The sequence below is a fragment of the Dryas octopetala genome, chromosome 1, assembly GCF_963921425.1.
Source record: "Dryas octopetala chromosome 1, drDryOcto1.1, whole genome shotgun sequence".
Taxonomy (NCBI): Eukaryota; Viridiplantae; Streptophyta; class Magnoliopsida; order Rosales; family Rosaceae; genus Dryas; species Dryas octopetala.
The window spans coordinates 4,307,708-4,326,172 of NC_141366.1; the positions used below are offsets into that span (position 1 = coordinate 4,307,708).

Below are 18,465 nucleotides of genomic sequence, written 5' to 3' on the forward strand. Positions count from 1 at the left end.
ATATGCAGACGCGGAGCCAAAAAATTACACTACCGAGCGCTCAGCATGGCACTAAGGGCTCGAAAGCCTACCGAGAACTCGGTGCATGCAAATGCATTTTTTTGCTTGGAGATGCATCCTTTTTTGCTTGGAGATGCATGGTTTTGCTTGGAGATGCAGGATTTTGCTTGCAAATGCACAAGCAAATGCACACGCATCTGCAAGCAGCCGATGATTCACCGACCACTCGGTGTACAATTTGAGTTTCTACTTAAGTTATCGATTGGCTGAAATTTGGCTTAACTTTCTTTCATATTTTGTGGCATTGTATGTGCAGGATCATGGCTGGTGCAAATAATTTCCTCATAATTCATTAATTCCCTCACTTTTCACTGTACTTGACAGCATGCAAAGAGTAGTTGTATATGAATTTTCCCTTTTCTCATAGACTCATAGTTGTTGCTAAGCCTGGAAAGTATTATACAAGTCAAAGTCACGTCCATTTTGAGTTCAAAAGATACACAAGGACGTGGAAATACTTAGGAAAGGTTGGACTTGAAAGGAAAGGAGGTCAACAGAAATTGATTGTCTTTGACACCACTCTAAAGCTGTTCTAACAACCACATCCTATTAAAATACCCAATTCATGAAGCCCTTGTAGTTTTCTCCTCTATAAACTATTATTCATATTTCCATGTCCACCTAATTAATCGACCAAACACTCTTTTCTCACCTCTATATATAAACAAACCCAAAAGCTTCCTTCAACACACACTGAAACAGCAGCTTCAGTTTCCACCCATATCAGAAATATCTCTCTCACAAGCTACTTTCTTCCAAAAAGCAAAAAGAGAGATATACCAAAATGGGTTTTCCTCTTCTTTCATCACCAGCATTTCTTAGGCTCCTTTTTCTCTCTTTCACGGCATTGTGTCTCATTCCTCAGCATGCTCTTGCAAGCATAACCAGGCACTACAAGTTTGATGTATGTTCAATGCCACAAAGCCTCAAAGCGCGCGCGCGCACACACACACACATGTTATAGACAAGTTAACAGCATACATGGATGTGAGCTAGATATCTAACAAACGAGCATTACCCCTAAGCTAATATTGTCACAATTATGAAGTTAACACACACACACACACACACACGTGTTATAGACAAGTTAACAGCATACATGAATGTGAGATATCTAACAAGCGAGCATTACCCCTAAACTAATATTGTCACGTACAATTATGAAGTTTTGAGTTTCTCACATTTCTTTTTGGACTTCTTTATTATTGTCTTCTTTTAACAGTACTTTTCCAATTATTTTGCAGATCAAACTGCAAAATGTGACAAGACTGTGCCACACAAAGAGCATTGTGACAGTAAACGGGCAGTTTCCTGGGCCTCGAATTGTTGCTAGGGAGGGTGATCGCCTCCTCATTAAAGTGACCAACCATGTCCAAAACAACATCTCCATCCATTGGTAACCATTAACTTAACAACTATTATATAATCTAAATTGGGATGTAAACTAATTTTCTTTGAACCTGCAGGCATGGCATTAGACAGCTTCAAACAGGGTGGGCTGATGGGCCAGCATATGTGACCCAATGTCCCATTCAAAGTGGGCAGAGCTATGTGTACAACTTCACCATTGTAGGCCAAAGAGGCACTCTTTGGTGGCATGCCCACATATCATGGCTAAGATCAACTGTTTATGGTCCCTTAATCATACTTCCCAAGCGTGGTGTACCTTACCCATTCACTAAACCCTACAAGGAGGTCCCAATCATTTTTGGTAATAAATACTACACTATATATATAGCAGTCCAAATGTAACTAATCAAGCATATGTATTTAATTTTCTGATCACTATTATATGCTAACAAAAGCTATGCAATTTTTATATATACTTAAAATGCACAGGAGAGTGGTGGAATGCAGACCCTGAGGCAATTATTAGCCAGGCCTTGCAAACTGGTGGAGGGCCAAATGTGTCTGATGCTTATACCATCAATGGACTCCCGGGGCCCTTGTACAACTGTTCTGCCAAAGGTACCAAATAACTAATGCAAATCAAATGATACACATAAAAACATGTTCATGATTTATAATTAATTTGATGCAGTACCACTTCAATATGCATATAATTTTGTCTATATGGCTGTGTTGGCAGACGCATTCAAGCTAAAGGTTCAGCCTGGGAAGACATACCTTTTGCGCCTAATCAACGCTGCACTGAATGACGAGCTCTTCTTCAGCATTGCAAATCACTCTCTCAAAGTAGTCGAAGCGGATGCCGTTTATGTCAAACCCTTTGACTCCCAAACCGTTCTCATTGCCCCAGGCCAGACCACAAACCTTCTTCTCAAAACCAAACCCAATTTCCCAAATGCCACATTTTTCATGACTGCAAGGCCATACGTGACTGGCCAAGGCACATTTGACAACTCCACTCTTGCTGGGATTTTAGAGTATGAATCCCCATCCAAAACCCACCACTCAACTCTCTCAATGAACAAGCTTCCACTCTTCAAACCCCTCCTCCCTGCTCTAAACGACACGTCGTTTGCAACAAAGTTTGCCAACAAACTTCGTAGCTTGGCCAGTTCCCAATTCCCTGCTAATGTCCCCCAAAAGGTTGATAAGCACTTTTTCTTCACAATAGGGCTTGGGACAAACCCTTGTAGCCATCAAAACCAAACATGCCAGGGACCCAATGGGACAATGTTTGCTGCTTCAGTTAATAACATCTCTTTTGCAATGCCAAACACTGCCTTGCTCCAATCCCACTTCTCTGGGCAATCAAATGGAGTTTACTCCCCTGACTTCCCAACCAGGCCTATAGTCCCATTCAACTATACAGGGACCCCACTGAATAACACCATGGTGAGCAATGGGACAAAGCTTGTGGTGATTCCATATAACACTAGTGTGGAGTTGGTGATCCAGGACACTAGTATTCTTGGGGCTGAAAGCCATCCTCTGCATCTGCATGGGTTCAATTTCTTTGTTGTGGGTCAAGGGTTTGGGAACTTTGACCCGAATAAGGACCCTAAAAAGTTCAATCTGGTTGACCCTGTTGAGAGAAACACTGTGGGGGTACCCTCTGGTGGGTGGGTTGCTATTCGTTTTCTAGCAGATAACCCAGGTAAGTCAAGAAATTAAGAGCAGTACAATTTAATTAATTTTGTATGAAGCTTTAGACTAATTACTGACTTTTTATTTCATTGATTAATAGGTGTGTGGTTCATGCATTGCCACTTGGAGATCCACACCAGTTGGGGCTTGAAGATGGCTTGGGTGGTCTTAGATGGAAAGCTTCCCAATCAAAAGTTGCTTCCTCCACCAGCAGATCTTCCCAAATGTTGATGATGCATTCATGCATGTTTCACTCATCAGATCACACTTCTATTTCCTCTGACCACAACCCCATGTCCCAAGATTTTTGTAACCCATTTGTTATTCTTTGGTACCTTTTTGGCTTGATTGGTGGCCAGTAATGTTTCAGTATTCTAATTTCTTTTTTCTTTTTCTTTTTTTATGCAAAGTTGAGTTAAAGTAAATTAAAGAGTGGGACAATGACAATAAGAAAATTTGATCTCTGTAACATTCAAATATATCTTAATGTAAGAGGCCTCAAATTCAATAATGTTACAAGCAGATTATTAATGCTCTTCTTTTCATTTCTTGGAAGTAAAAGAAATTAAAAGTGGGCTGCAGCTAGCTATATTATCTCTGTTATAAAATGATAAAGTTATGGCGAATGGTTAATTCGTTTCGTTAGGCTTGTCTTTGCACGAGTATTCCAAATTTTCCAGTAGAGAAACCATCCAGCCCAAAGATAAAGCATTTATGCATGGGAAAGACAATCTCTCAAGGGAAAAAACATGAATTGGATGTCCATGACCTTGGAGAAACAAACTTTCTTATACTAGATTAGACAACAATTAAATTGTAAAATCTTAAACTGCAAAAATTTGAACAACAATGTATATCAAGCTAACAATGCATACTCATTAAATTATTAATTGGCACATCAATTGTCACACCATATAATCACAAATATGATCTCTCTTGTATTTCTAAATAGAAAGTTTATATTTCCCTTATGAAAATTTGACATCTTAGCACTGCAAATTTGGTGAAACTGGATTATTGCATCTGCAAGGACATGCCCGTGCAAATAATTTCCTCATAAGTAAGGAAGTTCCAGAAGCAGCCAAAAATTTGCGTAATAAGTCATGTGATCCCTTATATACAGATTGAAGCTTTGACTGTATTTATTTATTTATTTATTTTTGTTGAGAATCTCCTTTCCAGATTTAACCACAAATTACCTGAAGTTCCAGCTCCAACAGCATAAGCTAAAATTTCCTTAAACGTACAATGAACCTTGAATACATATCAGACAGTTCTTATCACGTTTTGACCAAGCGACAAATTAAAGGCATCACTATGAAACAAGAACTTAACTGGAGCTTGATCTGTATCCTCAATTAAACCAAGAAAGTCATATGAATCCAGGATTGGTAAACATATATTCTTCCATAGAAGATAGTGATCATTTTGAGCTTTACTGGTACAACATTCACAAGGTAGTGAGCACTTGTTGAGCCAGAAGATTGTGTAGTCGAACTAGATCTGATGTTCTCCATCTCAAAAACCAACTTTTGAAAAAAATTACAAGTTGAAGACGATGAGATTCATCCTTGGTTAAGGATATAAGCTGTGAAGCATTGAGCCTAGATACAAAGCAGAAAATCAAGTAAGACAATGTTTGTTTACTGAGAAAGTAGAGAGATTGTGCGTGCTTGAGGCAAATAATTTTCTGATTCCAATTAACAGTAACACATTACATAACATCAACCTCTTATACATTAAGTACCAGCTTTACATGGTTTAACAACTTTAATTAACTACTACTTGCTGTTTAACCAATCTCTACATGAAAGCTGTCAGCTGTATTCTCTAATGGCTGAGTCTAGTTGAGTTGGTTTTAATCAAACTTCTTTTACTGTGACGTACTCTTGCTGAGTGGTTGCTATGTTTGCTATCTTAGATGGTTTTGATGGCTGACATGGTGATACAATTAAATTTATTTATTCCCTCACTTTTCTATGCACTTGACAGCATGCAAATAGATATATATGAGTTTTCCCTTTTCTCATAGACTCATAGTTGTTGTTGCTAAGCCTCATGGTTGTTGCTAAGCCTGGAAGTAAGTATTATACAAGTCAAAGTCACGTCCATTTTGAGTTCAAAAGATACACAAGGACATGGAAATACTTACGAAAGGTTGGACTTGAAAGGAAAGGAGGTCAACAGGAATTGATTGTCTTTGACACCACTCTAAAGTTGTTCTAACAACTGCATCCTATTAAAATACACAATTCATGAGGCTCTTCTAGTTTTCTCCTCTATAAACTATACTTCATACTTCCATGTCCACCTAATTAATCGACCAAACACTCTTTCCTCAACTCTATATATAAACGAACCCAAAAGCTTCATTCAACACACACTAACAGAGCAGCTTCAGTTTCACCCATATCAGAACTATACCTCTCTCACTAGCTAGCTTTCTTCCAAGAGAGATATAGCAAAATGGGTGTTCCTCTTCTATCATCACCAACATTTCTTAGGTTCCTTTTTCTCTCTTTCGTGGCATTGTGTCTCATTCCTCAGCATGCTCTTGCAAGCATAACCAGGCACTACAAGTTTGATGTATGTGCAATGTCACAAAGTCAGAGCATACATATACATATATTCACACACACACACACACTTGTTTTGTCTGACATATTATGTTACGAAACTGTCAATTTAGATAATATTCAAATATGATATAAATCAACAATTTAGCAACATAAGTGTGAGATATTTGACAAACGAGCATTGCCCCCTGAGCTGATCTTGTCACAATTACGAAGTTTGCATTTCTCACTTTACCTTTTTGGACTACTTTATTATTGTCTTCTTTTTTAAAAGTACTTTTGAATGATTTTGCAGATCAAACTGCAAAATGTGACAAGACTGTGCCACACAAAGAGCATTGTGACAGTAAATGGGCAGTTTCCTGGGCCTCAAATTTTTGCCAGGGAGGGTGATAGCCTCCTCATTAAAGTGGTCAACCATGTCCAAAACAACATCTCCATCCATTGGTAACCATTAAACCAATAACTACAAGTTTGCAAATATATAATCTACACTGGGATGTTAATTAATTTCTTTGAACATACAGGCATGGCATTAGACAACTTCAAACAGGGTGGGCTGATGGGCCAGCATATGTGACCCAATGTCCCATTCAAAGTGGGCAGAGCTATGTTTACAACTTCACCATTGTAGGCCAAAGAGGCACTCTTTGGTGGCATGCCCACATATCATGGCTAAGATCAACTGTTTATGGTCCCTTAATCATACTTCCCAAGCGCGGTGTACCTTACCCATTCACTAAACCCTACAAGGAGGTCCCAATCATTTTTGGTAATAAATACTACACTATATATATAGCAGTCCAAATGTAACTAATCAAGCATATGTATTTAATTTTCTGATCACTATTATATGCTAACAAAAGCTATGCAATTTGTATATATACTTAAAATGCACAGGAGAGTGGTGGAATGCAGACCCTGAGGCAATTATTAGCCAGGCCTTGCAAACTGGTGGAGGGCCAAATGTGTCTGATGCTTATACCATCAATGGACTCCCAGGGCCCTTGTACAACTGTTCTGCCAAAGGTACCAAATAACTAATGCAAATCAAATGATACACATAAAAACATGTTCATGATTTATAATTTGTTTCAGTACCACTTCAATATGCATATAATTTTGTCTATATGGCTGTGTTGGCAGATGCATTCAAGCTAAAGGTTCAGCCTGGGAAGACATACCTTTTGCGCCTAATCAACGCTGCACTGAATGACGAGCTCTTCTTCAGCATTGCAAATCACTCTCTCAAAGTAGTCGAAGCGGATGCCGTTTATGTCAAACCCTTTGACACCCACACCATTCTCATTGCCCCAGGCCAGACCACAAACCTTCTTCTCAAAACCAAACCCAATTTCCCAAATGCCACATTTTTCATGACTGCAAGGCCATACGTGACTGGCCAAGGCACATTTGACAACTCCACTCTTGCTGGGATTTTAGAGTATGAATCCTCATCCCAAACCCACCACTCAACTCTCTCAATGAACAAGCTTCCACTCTTCAAACCCCTACTCCCTGCTCTAAAGGACACGTCGTTTGCAACAAAGTTTGCCAACAAACTTCGTAGCTTGGCCAGTTCCCAATTCCCTGCTAACGTCCCCCAAAAGGTTGATAAGCACTTTTTCTTCACAATAGGGCTTGGAACAAACCCTTGTAGCCATCAAAACCAAACATGTCAGGGACCCAATGGGACAATGTTTGCTGCTTCAGTTAATAACATCTCTTTTGCAATGCCAAACACTGCCTTGCTCCAATCTCACTTCTCTGGGCAATCAAATGGGGTTTACTCCTCTGACTTCCCAACCAGGCCTATCGTCCCATTCAACTACACAGGGACCCCACTGAATAACACCATGGTGAGCAATGGGACAAAGCTTGTGGTGCTTCCATTTAACACTAGTGTGGAGTTGGTTATGCAGGACACTAGTATTCTTGGAGCTGAAAGCCATCCTCTGCATCTGCATGGGTTTAATTTCTTTGTTGTGGGTCAAGGGTTTGGGAACTTTGATCCAAATAAGGACCCTGCAAAGTTCAATCTGGTTGACCCTGTTGAGAGAAACACTGTGGGTGTGTCCTATGGTGGGTGGGTTGCCATTCGTTTTCTAGCAGATAACCCAGGTAAATCTCAAGAAATTAAAAGCAATACAATTTAATTAATTAATTTAGTATGAAGCTTTGGACTAATTAATGACTATTAATTGGTTAATAGGTGTGTGGTTCATGCATTGCCACCTGGAGATTCATACAAGCTGGGGCTTGAAGATGGCTTGGTTGGTGTTAGATGGAAAACTTTCCAATCAAAAGTTGCTTCCTCCACCAGCAGATCTTCCCAAATGTTGATGATGCATAATGTTTCACTCAGCTGACCACAAACTCCATGTCCCAAGAATTTTGTAACCCATTTGTTATTCTTTGGTACCTTTTTGGCTTGACTGGTGGCCAGTAATGTTTCAGCAAATCTAATTTCATTTTGTTCACGCAGAATTGAGGGAAGTTAGAGAGTGAGACAATAATAATTGATATCTGATTATCTGTAACATAAAAACATTATAAGGTAAGAGCCCTGAGGCCAATAAATTTACCAGCAGATTATTGTTGTTTAACTGTGGTACAGTCAAGGAATAAAATTTCGGGTTTCGAGAAAATTTCGATGAAAATTTCGATGAAAATTTTGACGGAAATTTTGAAGATTTTTAAATTTCGACAAAAATTCGATGGAAACGACGGAAATTGTTATCAAAATACGGAAATTTTGAATGAAACTTTACCATATGTTTATTTAACATATTATCTACTATATTGATAAAAAACATTGAAAAAACCAAATTATATGGTAGGTTTCATGTGATATGTGATGAATATAATGCGCGCTGGAGACAAATACTATTAAATAAAATTATTATAATGAATAAATAAAATTATTATATTCTTTATATTCTATAATTTATACACTAAATCTTATATACTCTATTTACTAAATCCTATATACTCTATAATATATACACTAAATTTTATATATTTTATAATGTGTATACTAGTAGGCTTGTAGCCTTATTTGTAAGAAATTCGGGCATACTATTGTCATATACAACATTTTCCATGTAATTTGTTGAATTATTAAAAAAAAGTTGTGTACAATGATATACATGGGTTTTTTTTTTTTTTTTTCATATTTATCCCCTTGTTAATATAATAGTAGTCCTATTTATAAGAAATTTCTACATATAATCGTTATGTACAACTTTCTTTTTACAAAACTAATCATGTAATTTTCATGTAAGTGATTGAATTATAAAAAAGAGGTTGTCACAAATACCATATAATACAACAGTAGACTTTAAAAAAACAGAAGCCAGATAGCCCCAAAAGCTCTCCTTTCTTTTTTTTATTTTTTAAATGTTTGGTACATGCAATTTAAAACTAAATAGTCAATTTAAAACCCACATAAAGAAAACTCAACCTACAAATTTTATATGTCTAATATTTTCTTTTGTTGAATTTTGACATTACAACTAAGATTACATCGATCTCTGGTCTCTCTTCCTTTGGAAGCAAGAGATTGGGTTCACATATATATCATATCACTGCACGTGATTGCAAAAAGTCAACATAGATGTGAACCAAGCTTTTTAAGCTTTTTAATATGAACCTAGAGGCTAGAGCTAGCTTCAAGTTTACCACCACAGATTTGTATTACCCTTGAGAAACCATTCCACTGCCTCTCTTTCTTCTTTCCCACTGCCCAGCCACCAAACCCATTCTCTTTCTTCTTTCCCACTGCTCAGCCACCAGACCCACGCCGAAACCTTCTCTCCTCCCTCTTTCTCCTCCCTCCTTCTCTCCCTCTTTTCTCCTTCTTTTCCTCCTTCCCTCCCCGATCTCTTCTCTCTCTTCGATCTATTGCCTTCGGCGACGGCCAGCGACGAGGCCAGCGAGCCTCTTTCTCCCTTCTCTCCCTCTGGTCTCCGCTTGCCCGAGCCTCCCTCTGGTCTCCGCTTCCTTCCTCAGTCCCTCACTGGCTTCAGCTGGGTATTTAGCGAAATTTCGAATATTTCGGCGAAATTTTCCGAAATTTGGTCAAAGGGGTGTTAAAATTTCAGAACCCTTAAAAATCGAAATTTTCGGCGAAATTTCGCCGAAAATTTCGAAATTTAAACCCTTAAACAGTTAAATCTTTTCATTTACTTTTGGGGTAATATTGTATTGTTAGATTATAAATTTAGACCATATTGAGATAAAAATAAACTAAAAATATAGTTTAGATGTATAGTTTCACAACGTTAACATATTTAACATACTGTTCGACAAAAACATATGGTTCGACAAGAGAACATAAATTTATGTTGGTACAATAAAGTTATGCAGGCTTGTCCTTGCATAAGTCCAAATTTTCTAATCCAACAAAAAGAACATAGTCCGAAGTTGCACCAATGCCGCCCAAGCAGGCAGCACGCACGGCATCCTATATTGTTAGGACCTAAGAATAACATAAGCCTCTTACGTTGTTAAACTATAAATTATTTAAAAAAAAAATTATTCTATCATGCATATGTAATGGATCCTCTCCTAAACACTCTAATATTTTAACATTTTTAATCTTTTAATTATAGAGTACCACGTTTATTTTATAACATCCTATCTTATGATTCATACTCATTTAAAATTATAATTACTAAATTAAAATAAATAAAAATAAAAAACATGTATAATCACACCACATAAAAGTAAAATACTAAGAAAACCATAAGCCCAGCCCAGCTCAGCCCACCCTCCCAACCTCCCACCCCAACCTTGCACCCTTTTCTTTTTCTCTCTTCCCTTCTCTCTCTATACTCTCCCTCTTCGGAGTCCATAAAATAATTAATGGGAGATTAGAGAGAACCCACAACTCCATGTCCATGTCCTTTAAAAAGTTATGGGAGAGGAAGTCTGAATTTTTAATCTCAATTATGTTTAACTGGGGAGGCTAATGTCCTCTCCAATTGAAAGAATTCAAAATTTCAAATACAACCATTTGGTTTTAAAATATCAATTAGATCAGTCTTATTAAAATGATATAATTCCAGTTGACATCCAAATGCAACCATCTAGATTGATCAGTGTTTATGAAATTGACAATCAAAGCATTTGGGGGTCTCCGATCCCATATAAAAATTGCTTCTTTTTCCCTCTATAAAAATTGCATTTTGTTCTTCCCAGCTATGTAACTAATATTAAAGCAGCATCTTTTTTAATCTCATATATCAGAGTGTTTTCATTTTCTTTACTTTGATTTGGTTTTCTATTTGTTGGTTTTCATTTTGGACTTTTGATTATGCTTTTTGTTAAATATATTTGACGGATTAATAAGGTTCCTAGACCATGATTCACATTCACTCACTGTTCGACTCTGATCGGCAGAGAAGAGAGGGAGAGTAGGGGGAGAGAGAGAGAGAGAGGAGAGGCGGCACAAAGTTGAGAAAGAAGAGTGAAGAGATATGTTTAGGACTTTAGGGTTAAGTGGTTAATACTTGATAAATAATATAATATACTTTCTAGTTTCTTTTTATTTTTAATTATTTTAATTTGATGATTATAACTTTAAATGAGTATAAATTATAGGATGTTATAAAATACATGCGACACACTATAGTTAAAAGATTAGCAAAATTAGGAGATTAGAGTGCTTAAGAGAGGATTCAAATCCGCCAAAGAGAATGAAGTATAACTTATTGTTCCTCAAGACAGCTTAATAAATGTTTCCAATTAAGGGAGCCCTCAAAATAATTGATCAGTAGTGGACATGCATTCACGTCAAATAGATGATAGTTCCATGCAATGTGCATAATCACTATATGCCATATCGAATATATATAACCTAACCTGATTATAAGCATCCAAAGACTAAGGTATGTTTCTAATACGACACTCCACACAGGTGCTTAATTAATCAAATTTGAATCTTTGAATCCACCCAAAAAAAAAAAATGATATACTACAAGTTGGATTCCTATATAAACAAAACTGATATGGCTACCATCACTATGCATCTAGTGGTTGGTGGCATTCACCAAGAAAACATATTTCCTTGTGAACATGCCTGACGGGGAATCTAGGTTGCCAAAAAAACAAAACATTATGCTTCAGATAAGAATGAGACAACTGCCCCAAAAAAAAAACATTATGCTTCAGATAAGAAGGAGACAACTGCTCCAAAACAAAACATTATGCTTCAGATAAGAATGAGACAACTGCCCCAAAACAAAAATCTTGTAAATAATAATATTCTTATCTGTAATTCCATTGTATAAATGCCTCCCACAAGTTTCCACAACTGTCCTCAGAAGTACAGAACTTCAATTCCCACTTTCAATACCCATGAACTCATTTAAGCTGCTAGTGTTTTTCTTTCTTCCGATGTTCTTCAACCAAGGAGCCCCAGCAAACTCAAAGCTCTTCAGAGAATACATTGGAGCGGAGAACAACGGTGTCACCTTCTCAGAGGTACCCATTGATTCCAAAGTTGAATTTCACTTCATCCTCTCCTTCGCTATTGACTATACAACACAATCTCGCAATCCTACCCCCACCAATGGCAACTTTAATGTCTTCTGGGACACGGAGAATCTCACCCCTTCTCATGTTTCTGCCATTAAGGCCTGTCATCCAAATGCTAAAGTAGCTCTGAGTCTTGGAGGAGATACCGTAAGCAACCAATTTGTATACTTCAATCCTACATCAATCAATTCTTGGGTTAGAAATGCTATCGCCTCAATAGTTCAGATAACAAAAAAATACAACTTGGATGGAATCGATATTGACTACGAACACTTTCAGACAGATCCCAATACATTTGCTGAATGCATTGGGCGGTTACTGTTTTACCTTAAACAAAATAATGTTGTGAAATTCACATCAATAGCACCATATGAGGATGACTCGGTGCAACCATATTACTTGGCATTGTGGAGGAAGTATGGGCATCTCATTGACTATGTTAACTTTCAGTTCTATGCCTATGACAAGGGCACCACTATAAATCAGTTTATGAAACATTTTGAAACCCAGAGCTCAAATTACAAAGGTGGCAAGATTCTAGTGAGCTTTGGAACAGATGGAAGTGGGGGTTTATCCCCTGCACATGGGTTCTTTGAGGCTTGTGATAGGCTTAAGCGTCAGAACAAACTTCATGGCATTTTTATTTGGTCTGCAGATGACTCCAAGAAGGCTCAATTTCGTTATGAGAAGCAATCTCAAACCTTTCTGGCTAGCATAAAATAATTTGTCTTTGTTGCATTTGTTGTTATTATATTCCTAATTGCAAAGAAAAAACAAAAAGGACTGTTGTTGATTTGTCTTTAACACAAGAAATTATTCTAAGAAAACAGGTACTATGCAGGACACATTGGAATTTAAAGCCATTAAAAAATAAGATAATGCTTCTCCATGTAATTTCACAATGCAACGGGTGGCACCTAGGTAGATGCACAATTTATGAATTGCGTGCTAAATATAAAGGGGGTGAGACAAGGTTGCTTATGTGCACCTCGTTGGGCCTTTCGGGGCCAGGTCAGTATTGGATCATACAAAGGATTGTTCCCATGAGCTCAGCCAGGTTATATATTAGAGCTAGTACAAAATCAACCTTTCCTACTGCTAACCCTTTTGGCAAAAGCAACCAGGAAAATTCAAACCTGGCAAGAAAATTTAGCATGCTCAGCAAATTAAAGGATTTCCAAAACAGTTATAGATCAGTTTCCATAAATTGGTAAAACCATACTATATTATATAATTTCTGAAACAGAATAAATTCAGATATATATGATAGTAAGAAATAAATATAATATTAAAGAATCAGTATTGAGAACTCTGGTTTTGCAGTATTCAGTGCTGAACTGATATTATGTCCCTTCTTTTTTGTTTTCAATTACATGAACTAAGGCAAACTGAAAGAACTACAAATTAACAAAACAGGAAGCATGATGACCATGTATTGAATTTTCAAAGAACACCAAAGAAAATACTTCCATACATTGAACAACAATTTTGTTAAATAGGAGGCACTACGAAATGGAAGAGTTGATCAGCAGAATATCATACCTTGTAGTGCTCTCAAACATATGACTGGGTACCATTTTGTCTGATTTGCCAATCAGTTGTTCTGTTCAAACTTCAAAATTCAAAAAAGTGTAAGCCTTTTGGGAACATACTATTGAACCATGTGCATCTCTAGCATTCCATTTTATGGTAATACCCACTGATCCAGGCAGTAAAAAAATAGGCCAATAGTTATAGCACATTATAGAAAATGCTACTGGAGTACTTTATGGATATTCAGGAACTCATCCCATTCAACCTTGGATCATCATATCCAAGAGAAAAGGAATATCAAAAATGCATCAAAGGACAAAAGAATAGAAACTTAAAATAAAATAAAAAAACATTCGAAAATTAAAGGTGTGGGATCCAATTACTGAAAGTAGCACCCTTTAATTTGTTTGAAATGTGAGTAAAGTACAGTTTTCTCCGTTGTTTAAAATTTATCCTCCTATGGTGTTCTCCATTTCCTAATTTCTTTCATGGGCCATTATTTCATTATCCCATCTACAACGTTGCAATTGATACAATGAAAGTTATTCAAGATGCACAAAACACAAGTTGCAGAAACACTTCGTATTAAGAATCAAATCTGAGATAACATTAATCAGAGGCAAAATTTTCATTGCAATGAATAATATAGCTAGGAAAAACATCCACTAAGTATTACATAGAAAACACTAGCCTCCATAAAATTAACCTGAAACTGCCGAGCCACGAATTGCCTTTGAATTGAAATCTTCATCAAATTCCAGAAAACTCACAACCAACAAAAATGGCACAACTGTGTATAGTTGATTATCTTCTCAACTTTTCCTCCTCTTCTTTTTCTTATCCAGCTGGTCCTCCAAAGCATCAATGCCTCCATCTTCTAACACCCCACTTTTCCTCTTCCTCTTCTCTTCCCTCTTTACCTCTTCGTTTCCCAATTTAACCCCAGCATCTCCCTCTTCAATTTGAACCCCATTTTCAACAAAATTACCATTATTGTCCTTCTTCTTTTGCTTCTTCTTCTTCTTACTATGTATCTCTGCTGAATCAGGTGCCTCCTCTCCCTTTTCAACACCCTCACCTGCCCTCCCTGCAATTTCACCTCCATCTTCTCCGAAATTACGTAACTCATCCTTCTTCTCCTTCTTCCTATTCTTCTTCTTCTTTCTCTCACGCTCTCCTTCTTGACCCTCAAATTTCTCATTGTTATTACTCTCCTTTTCAACACCCTCACCTGCCCTCCCTGCAGTTTCACCTCCATCTTCCCCAAAATTATTTAACTCACCCGTCTTCTCCTTCTTCTTCTTCTTCTTCTTCTTCTGCTCCTTCCTCTCACGCTCTCCATCTTGACCCTCAAATTTCTCATTGTTATTACCCTCCTGTTGGTGTCTTGTGGACTCGGTCTCCAGCTCGGGCTCGTGCCCGTGACTCACTTCCTGACTTACCACGACACTCTGAGCTCGATTGTCTCCAACGGTCTCTGCGTCGTCGTTTTCACTCCCCGACCTGTGCCGCACTCGCTTGCGTTCGGACCTCGGCGCTTTGAGCTCCTTGTGGAGCTGCTTCAACTCCTTGAACGACGCTAAGGAGCGTCGGAGGTACGCGCAGATGGCCTGCGACGCGCCGGTGTCGGTGGAGACGAACGAGGACAGAGTCGAGGCCGCTTTGGAGAGAGAGATTGGCTTCGAGGATAGGACCTTCCCCGACACCGTCTTCATGGTTGAAGCTTTCTAGGGTTTACAGATCTCCAACAGCTCTCTGAGTTTGATATTGGGGTTTAGAGTTTGATTCTGGAAAAAGCCCTAAGCTTTCGTGATCAATCGGTCCTGCAAACAGAGGCAAAAGCTAGCGGCTAGGTTTTTGTTATGGGTTTAGGGTTTAGGCATTGTGTTTACTTTCGCTGTTCGATTTTTTGTCTACTTTTTTTTTTAATTTTTTGTCCGAATTGTTTGTTTACTTTTGCGTTATTTGATGGAAAAATAAAATATATATGTATATATATATATATTAAAAAGAGCTAATTACATATACCACCCAAAACTATGCCATATTTAATACTTTACTCTTATATAAAGAATTTTAACACTTTACTCCTCAAACTCAATTCTAACAAATACTTGGCTTAATTGTGTTTTTATCACCTATAATTTTAGTTGATTTTCACTTTACCATCTATATATTTATTTGTCTCACTTTATCACTTACAATTATTCTCAGTGTCCTACTTTAATTTTTTTCGTCCATTCTGTTAGATAATCCATCAATATTGGTGACCAAAATGTCTATGTTACATTAGCATTTTTTACGACTTAGGTGACGAAATGGACGAAAAAAGATTAAGTAAGACATGAAAATAATTGTAAGTAATGTGGAACAAATAAACATCTTGGTGATAAAGTAAAAATCAACTCAAATTATGAGTGGTAAGAATATAATTAAGCCTAAATACTTTAACCCAAAATGGTTAAAAAATTAAGGGCCTATGTGGTATCTTACTCACATTTTTTTTTAATGTGAGTTTCAAAATCAATTTTTAAAATTTGAAAACAATTTTTAAATTTTATAAATGATAGCAGGCTTAGCAGCTAAGGAAGAATGAAGCCTAAAAAAAAGTAAAAAAAAAAAAAAAAACGATGTTTTATCATTTTTTAAAATAATCATGTTTTTTTTTTAGAAACTATTTTTTAAAATGATCAACCAAACATGTTTTTTTGACTAAAACATTTTTTTTTTTACTAAAACATGTTTTCTTGTTTTTAACTTTTTGAAAAAATAATTTTTGAATAGGATACCAAACAGGCACGAAGTTTTCTGTTAGTTTTACACCATGTGGCCTTCTGTCTAGTGCCATTTTCGACTTCAATTAATGATTAATACGAAAATACCATCAAGCAAAACGCCGTGTAGTGCTTATAGGACACCACATGTGCAAAACTAACATATAAATTTAAATTTTACCAAATTCGGAATAAACTATTTAACGAAATTAAGGTTTAGAAAGTAAATAGTCGCAAATTTCAAATTTTACACAGCATGCTTTTAACCATCCACTCATGTTGTGGTACTTGTGCCGCATGCATTCCTATCTCATTTGCCAATCGGAGCCGTGCTCGTTGGATGGAACTCGCCTGGCTCTGATAGTCTGATGTGAGCCGTGGGTCTCTCCATTGGAATCCCAGTTTTGGGCCAAAGTTGCATAGATTGGATGGCCGAAAACAAACTGCATGAATTGGAATTGCAACTGTCCATTGGACTTGCTCTTAATTGCCACTTCTAATTAATATATACAACTAACAAAATCGAATTTACAGGAATCAAATTAGAAAAAAATCCAAGAATGATAATTATAAAATGACAAAAATATCCATCTAGATATTCATTCATTTTATTTCAGGTGGTTAACAACATGTTTTGTCAAGTGTCTATAATTGGAGATGAGGTCATATCTTTAGAGGTCATATTTATAAAGGTCTATTGATTTTAGGTACCAAATTTTAATATTTTTTTATTTTAACTATTAAAATGTTTATGTCATTTTACTTTAGATACTAAATTTCAGTTTAGATACAAATTTGTAAAAATAAAATTTTACCGAGTACTTGGTACTATTCACCAAGTGTTTTGGAGAAATTTTTTTACTGATTTTTTATTTTTTCGGTGTTAAAGAAACTTAAAATTTAATGTTTAGTTTCTAGATTGTAGAACTTCATTCACCAAATCTAAATAAAAAATATTAAACCTTTATAAACTTTGAATTTTTATAAATTTTATACGGTCATAGTTGTATAGCCAAAAAAAAAAACCTAACTAAAAACCACCGAGCGCTCGGCCACTTTGGCCGAGCGATCAATGTCAAAAAATTCATGTTTCATACATATTTGTGGCTTAATTCAAAATATTTTTCTATAGGTTAGTACCTAAATTAAAAAAAAATAGTGTTTTACTGAAAAACTATTGGTATTTGATATTTAATCATAGTTTTATATATTTTTAATTATATTAACACAATAATTTTTTAAAGGATGATTTTTCATAATTTTATATACAGTCACAATTGTATAGCAAAAAAAAAAAAAACCTAACTAAAAACCACTGAGTGCTCGGCCAAAGTGGCAGAGCGATCAATGTCAAAAAATTCATGTTTCGTATATATTTGTAACCTAATTCAAAATGTTTTGTTATAGATTAATACTTAAATTAAAAAAAATTAGTATTTTACTACTTTGCTGAGAAACTATTGGTATTTAGTATTTAATCATAATTTTATATATTTTTAATCATATTAACACAACAATTTTTTAAAAGATTATTTTTTTTTAACGTCCAATTTAGAAATTAGGCTAATAACCCAGCCCACTTACAATATGAAATCTCAACCCGGTCTATTTTAATGAGAAGCACGCGACACGAAAGTCACCTAGTGCTCGGCAATTGCCATTGTGCCACAATAGCTATTTGAATTGTAAAAAAAATCAATTAATTGCCACTGTCATTTGCCCAGTTAAAAAAAAAAAAAAAAACCTCACCGACTGCTCAGCGCAAAAACATAACGTAAATTTTATTTGTACAAAGTGGACCTATTTTTCATTGTAATTTTTTAAATGAACTTGTTTATCATTAAGAGCGGTAAAATAGACTTTAATAATTAATTTATTTTTTAATTAATACTAGGAAAAAAAATATTTAACTTTTTACCAAAAAAAAA

At 36.2% G+C, this 18,465-nt stretch overlaps 3 protein-coding genes and 1 pseudogene across 6 annotated transcripts; 3 read left to right on the forward strand and 1 right to left on the reverse strand.

Annotated features, from left to right (window-relative positions):
- The first annotated feature begins 830 nt into the window (after positions 1-830).
- On the forward strand, positions 831-3,566 carry LAC17 (laccase 17). Its single transcript, XM_086229278.1, has 6 exons — positions 831-964; positions 1,305-1,456; positions 1,527-1,771; positions 1,900-2,028; positions 2,150-3,124; positions 3,215-3,566. The coding sequence occupies exons 1-6, from the start codon at positions 845-847 to the stop codon at positions 3,343-3,345; spliced, it is 1,752 nt and encodes a 583-aa protein (XP_086085404.1). The 5' UTR covers positions 831-844; the 3' UTR covers positions 3,346-3,566.
- A 1,220-nt stretch (positions 3,567-4,786) lies between these two features.
- On the forward strand, positions 4,787-8,266 carry LOC147296697 (laccase-17-like). Its single transcript, XM_086234758.1, has 6 exons — positions 4,787-5,700; positions 5,986-6,137; positions 6,218-6,462; positions 6,591-6,719; positions 6,837-7,811; positions 7,903-8,266. Exons 1-6 carry the CDS (start codon positions 5,581-5,583, stop codon positions 8,031-8,033), a joined length of 1,752 nt encoding a protein of 583 aa, XP_086090884.1. The 5' UTR covers positions 4,787-5,580; the 3' UTR covers positions 8,034-8,266.
- A 3,310-nt stretch (positions 8,267-11,576) lies between these two features.
- Positions 11,577-12,953, forward strand: LOC147296698 (chitinase 2 pseudogene; annotated as a pseudogene).
- Positions 12,267-15,684, reverse strand: LOC147296699 (uncharacterized). Of its 4 annotated transcripts, XM_086243460.1 has the most exons (3): positions 14,470-15,684; positions 13,773-13,842; positions 12,272-12,405 (listed from the first exon to the last, which is right to left on the reverse strand). In XM_086243460.1, the coding sequence occupies exon 1, from the start codon at positions 15,476-15,478 to the stop codon at positions 14,576-14,578; it is 903 nt and encodes a 300-aa protein (XP_086099586.1). In that variant the 5' UTR covers positions 15,479-15,684; the 3' UTR covers positions 12,272-12,405; positions 13,773-13,842; positions 14,470-14,575. The 4 variants fall into 4 exon arrangements, with proteins under 4 accessions (XP_086099595.1, XP_086099586.1, XP_086099600.1 ...); XM_086243469.1 differs by lacking the exon at positions 13,773-13,842 and having other exon boundaries at positions 12,267-12,405; XM_086243474.1 differs by lacking the exons at positions 12,272-12,405; positions 13,773-13,842 and adding an exon at positions 12,987-13,366.
- Between the last annotated feature and the right edge of the window lie 2,781 nt (positions 15,685-18,465).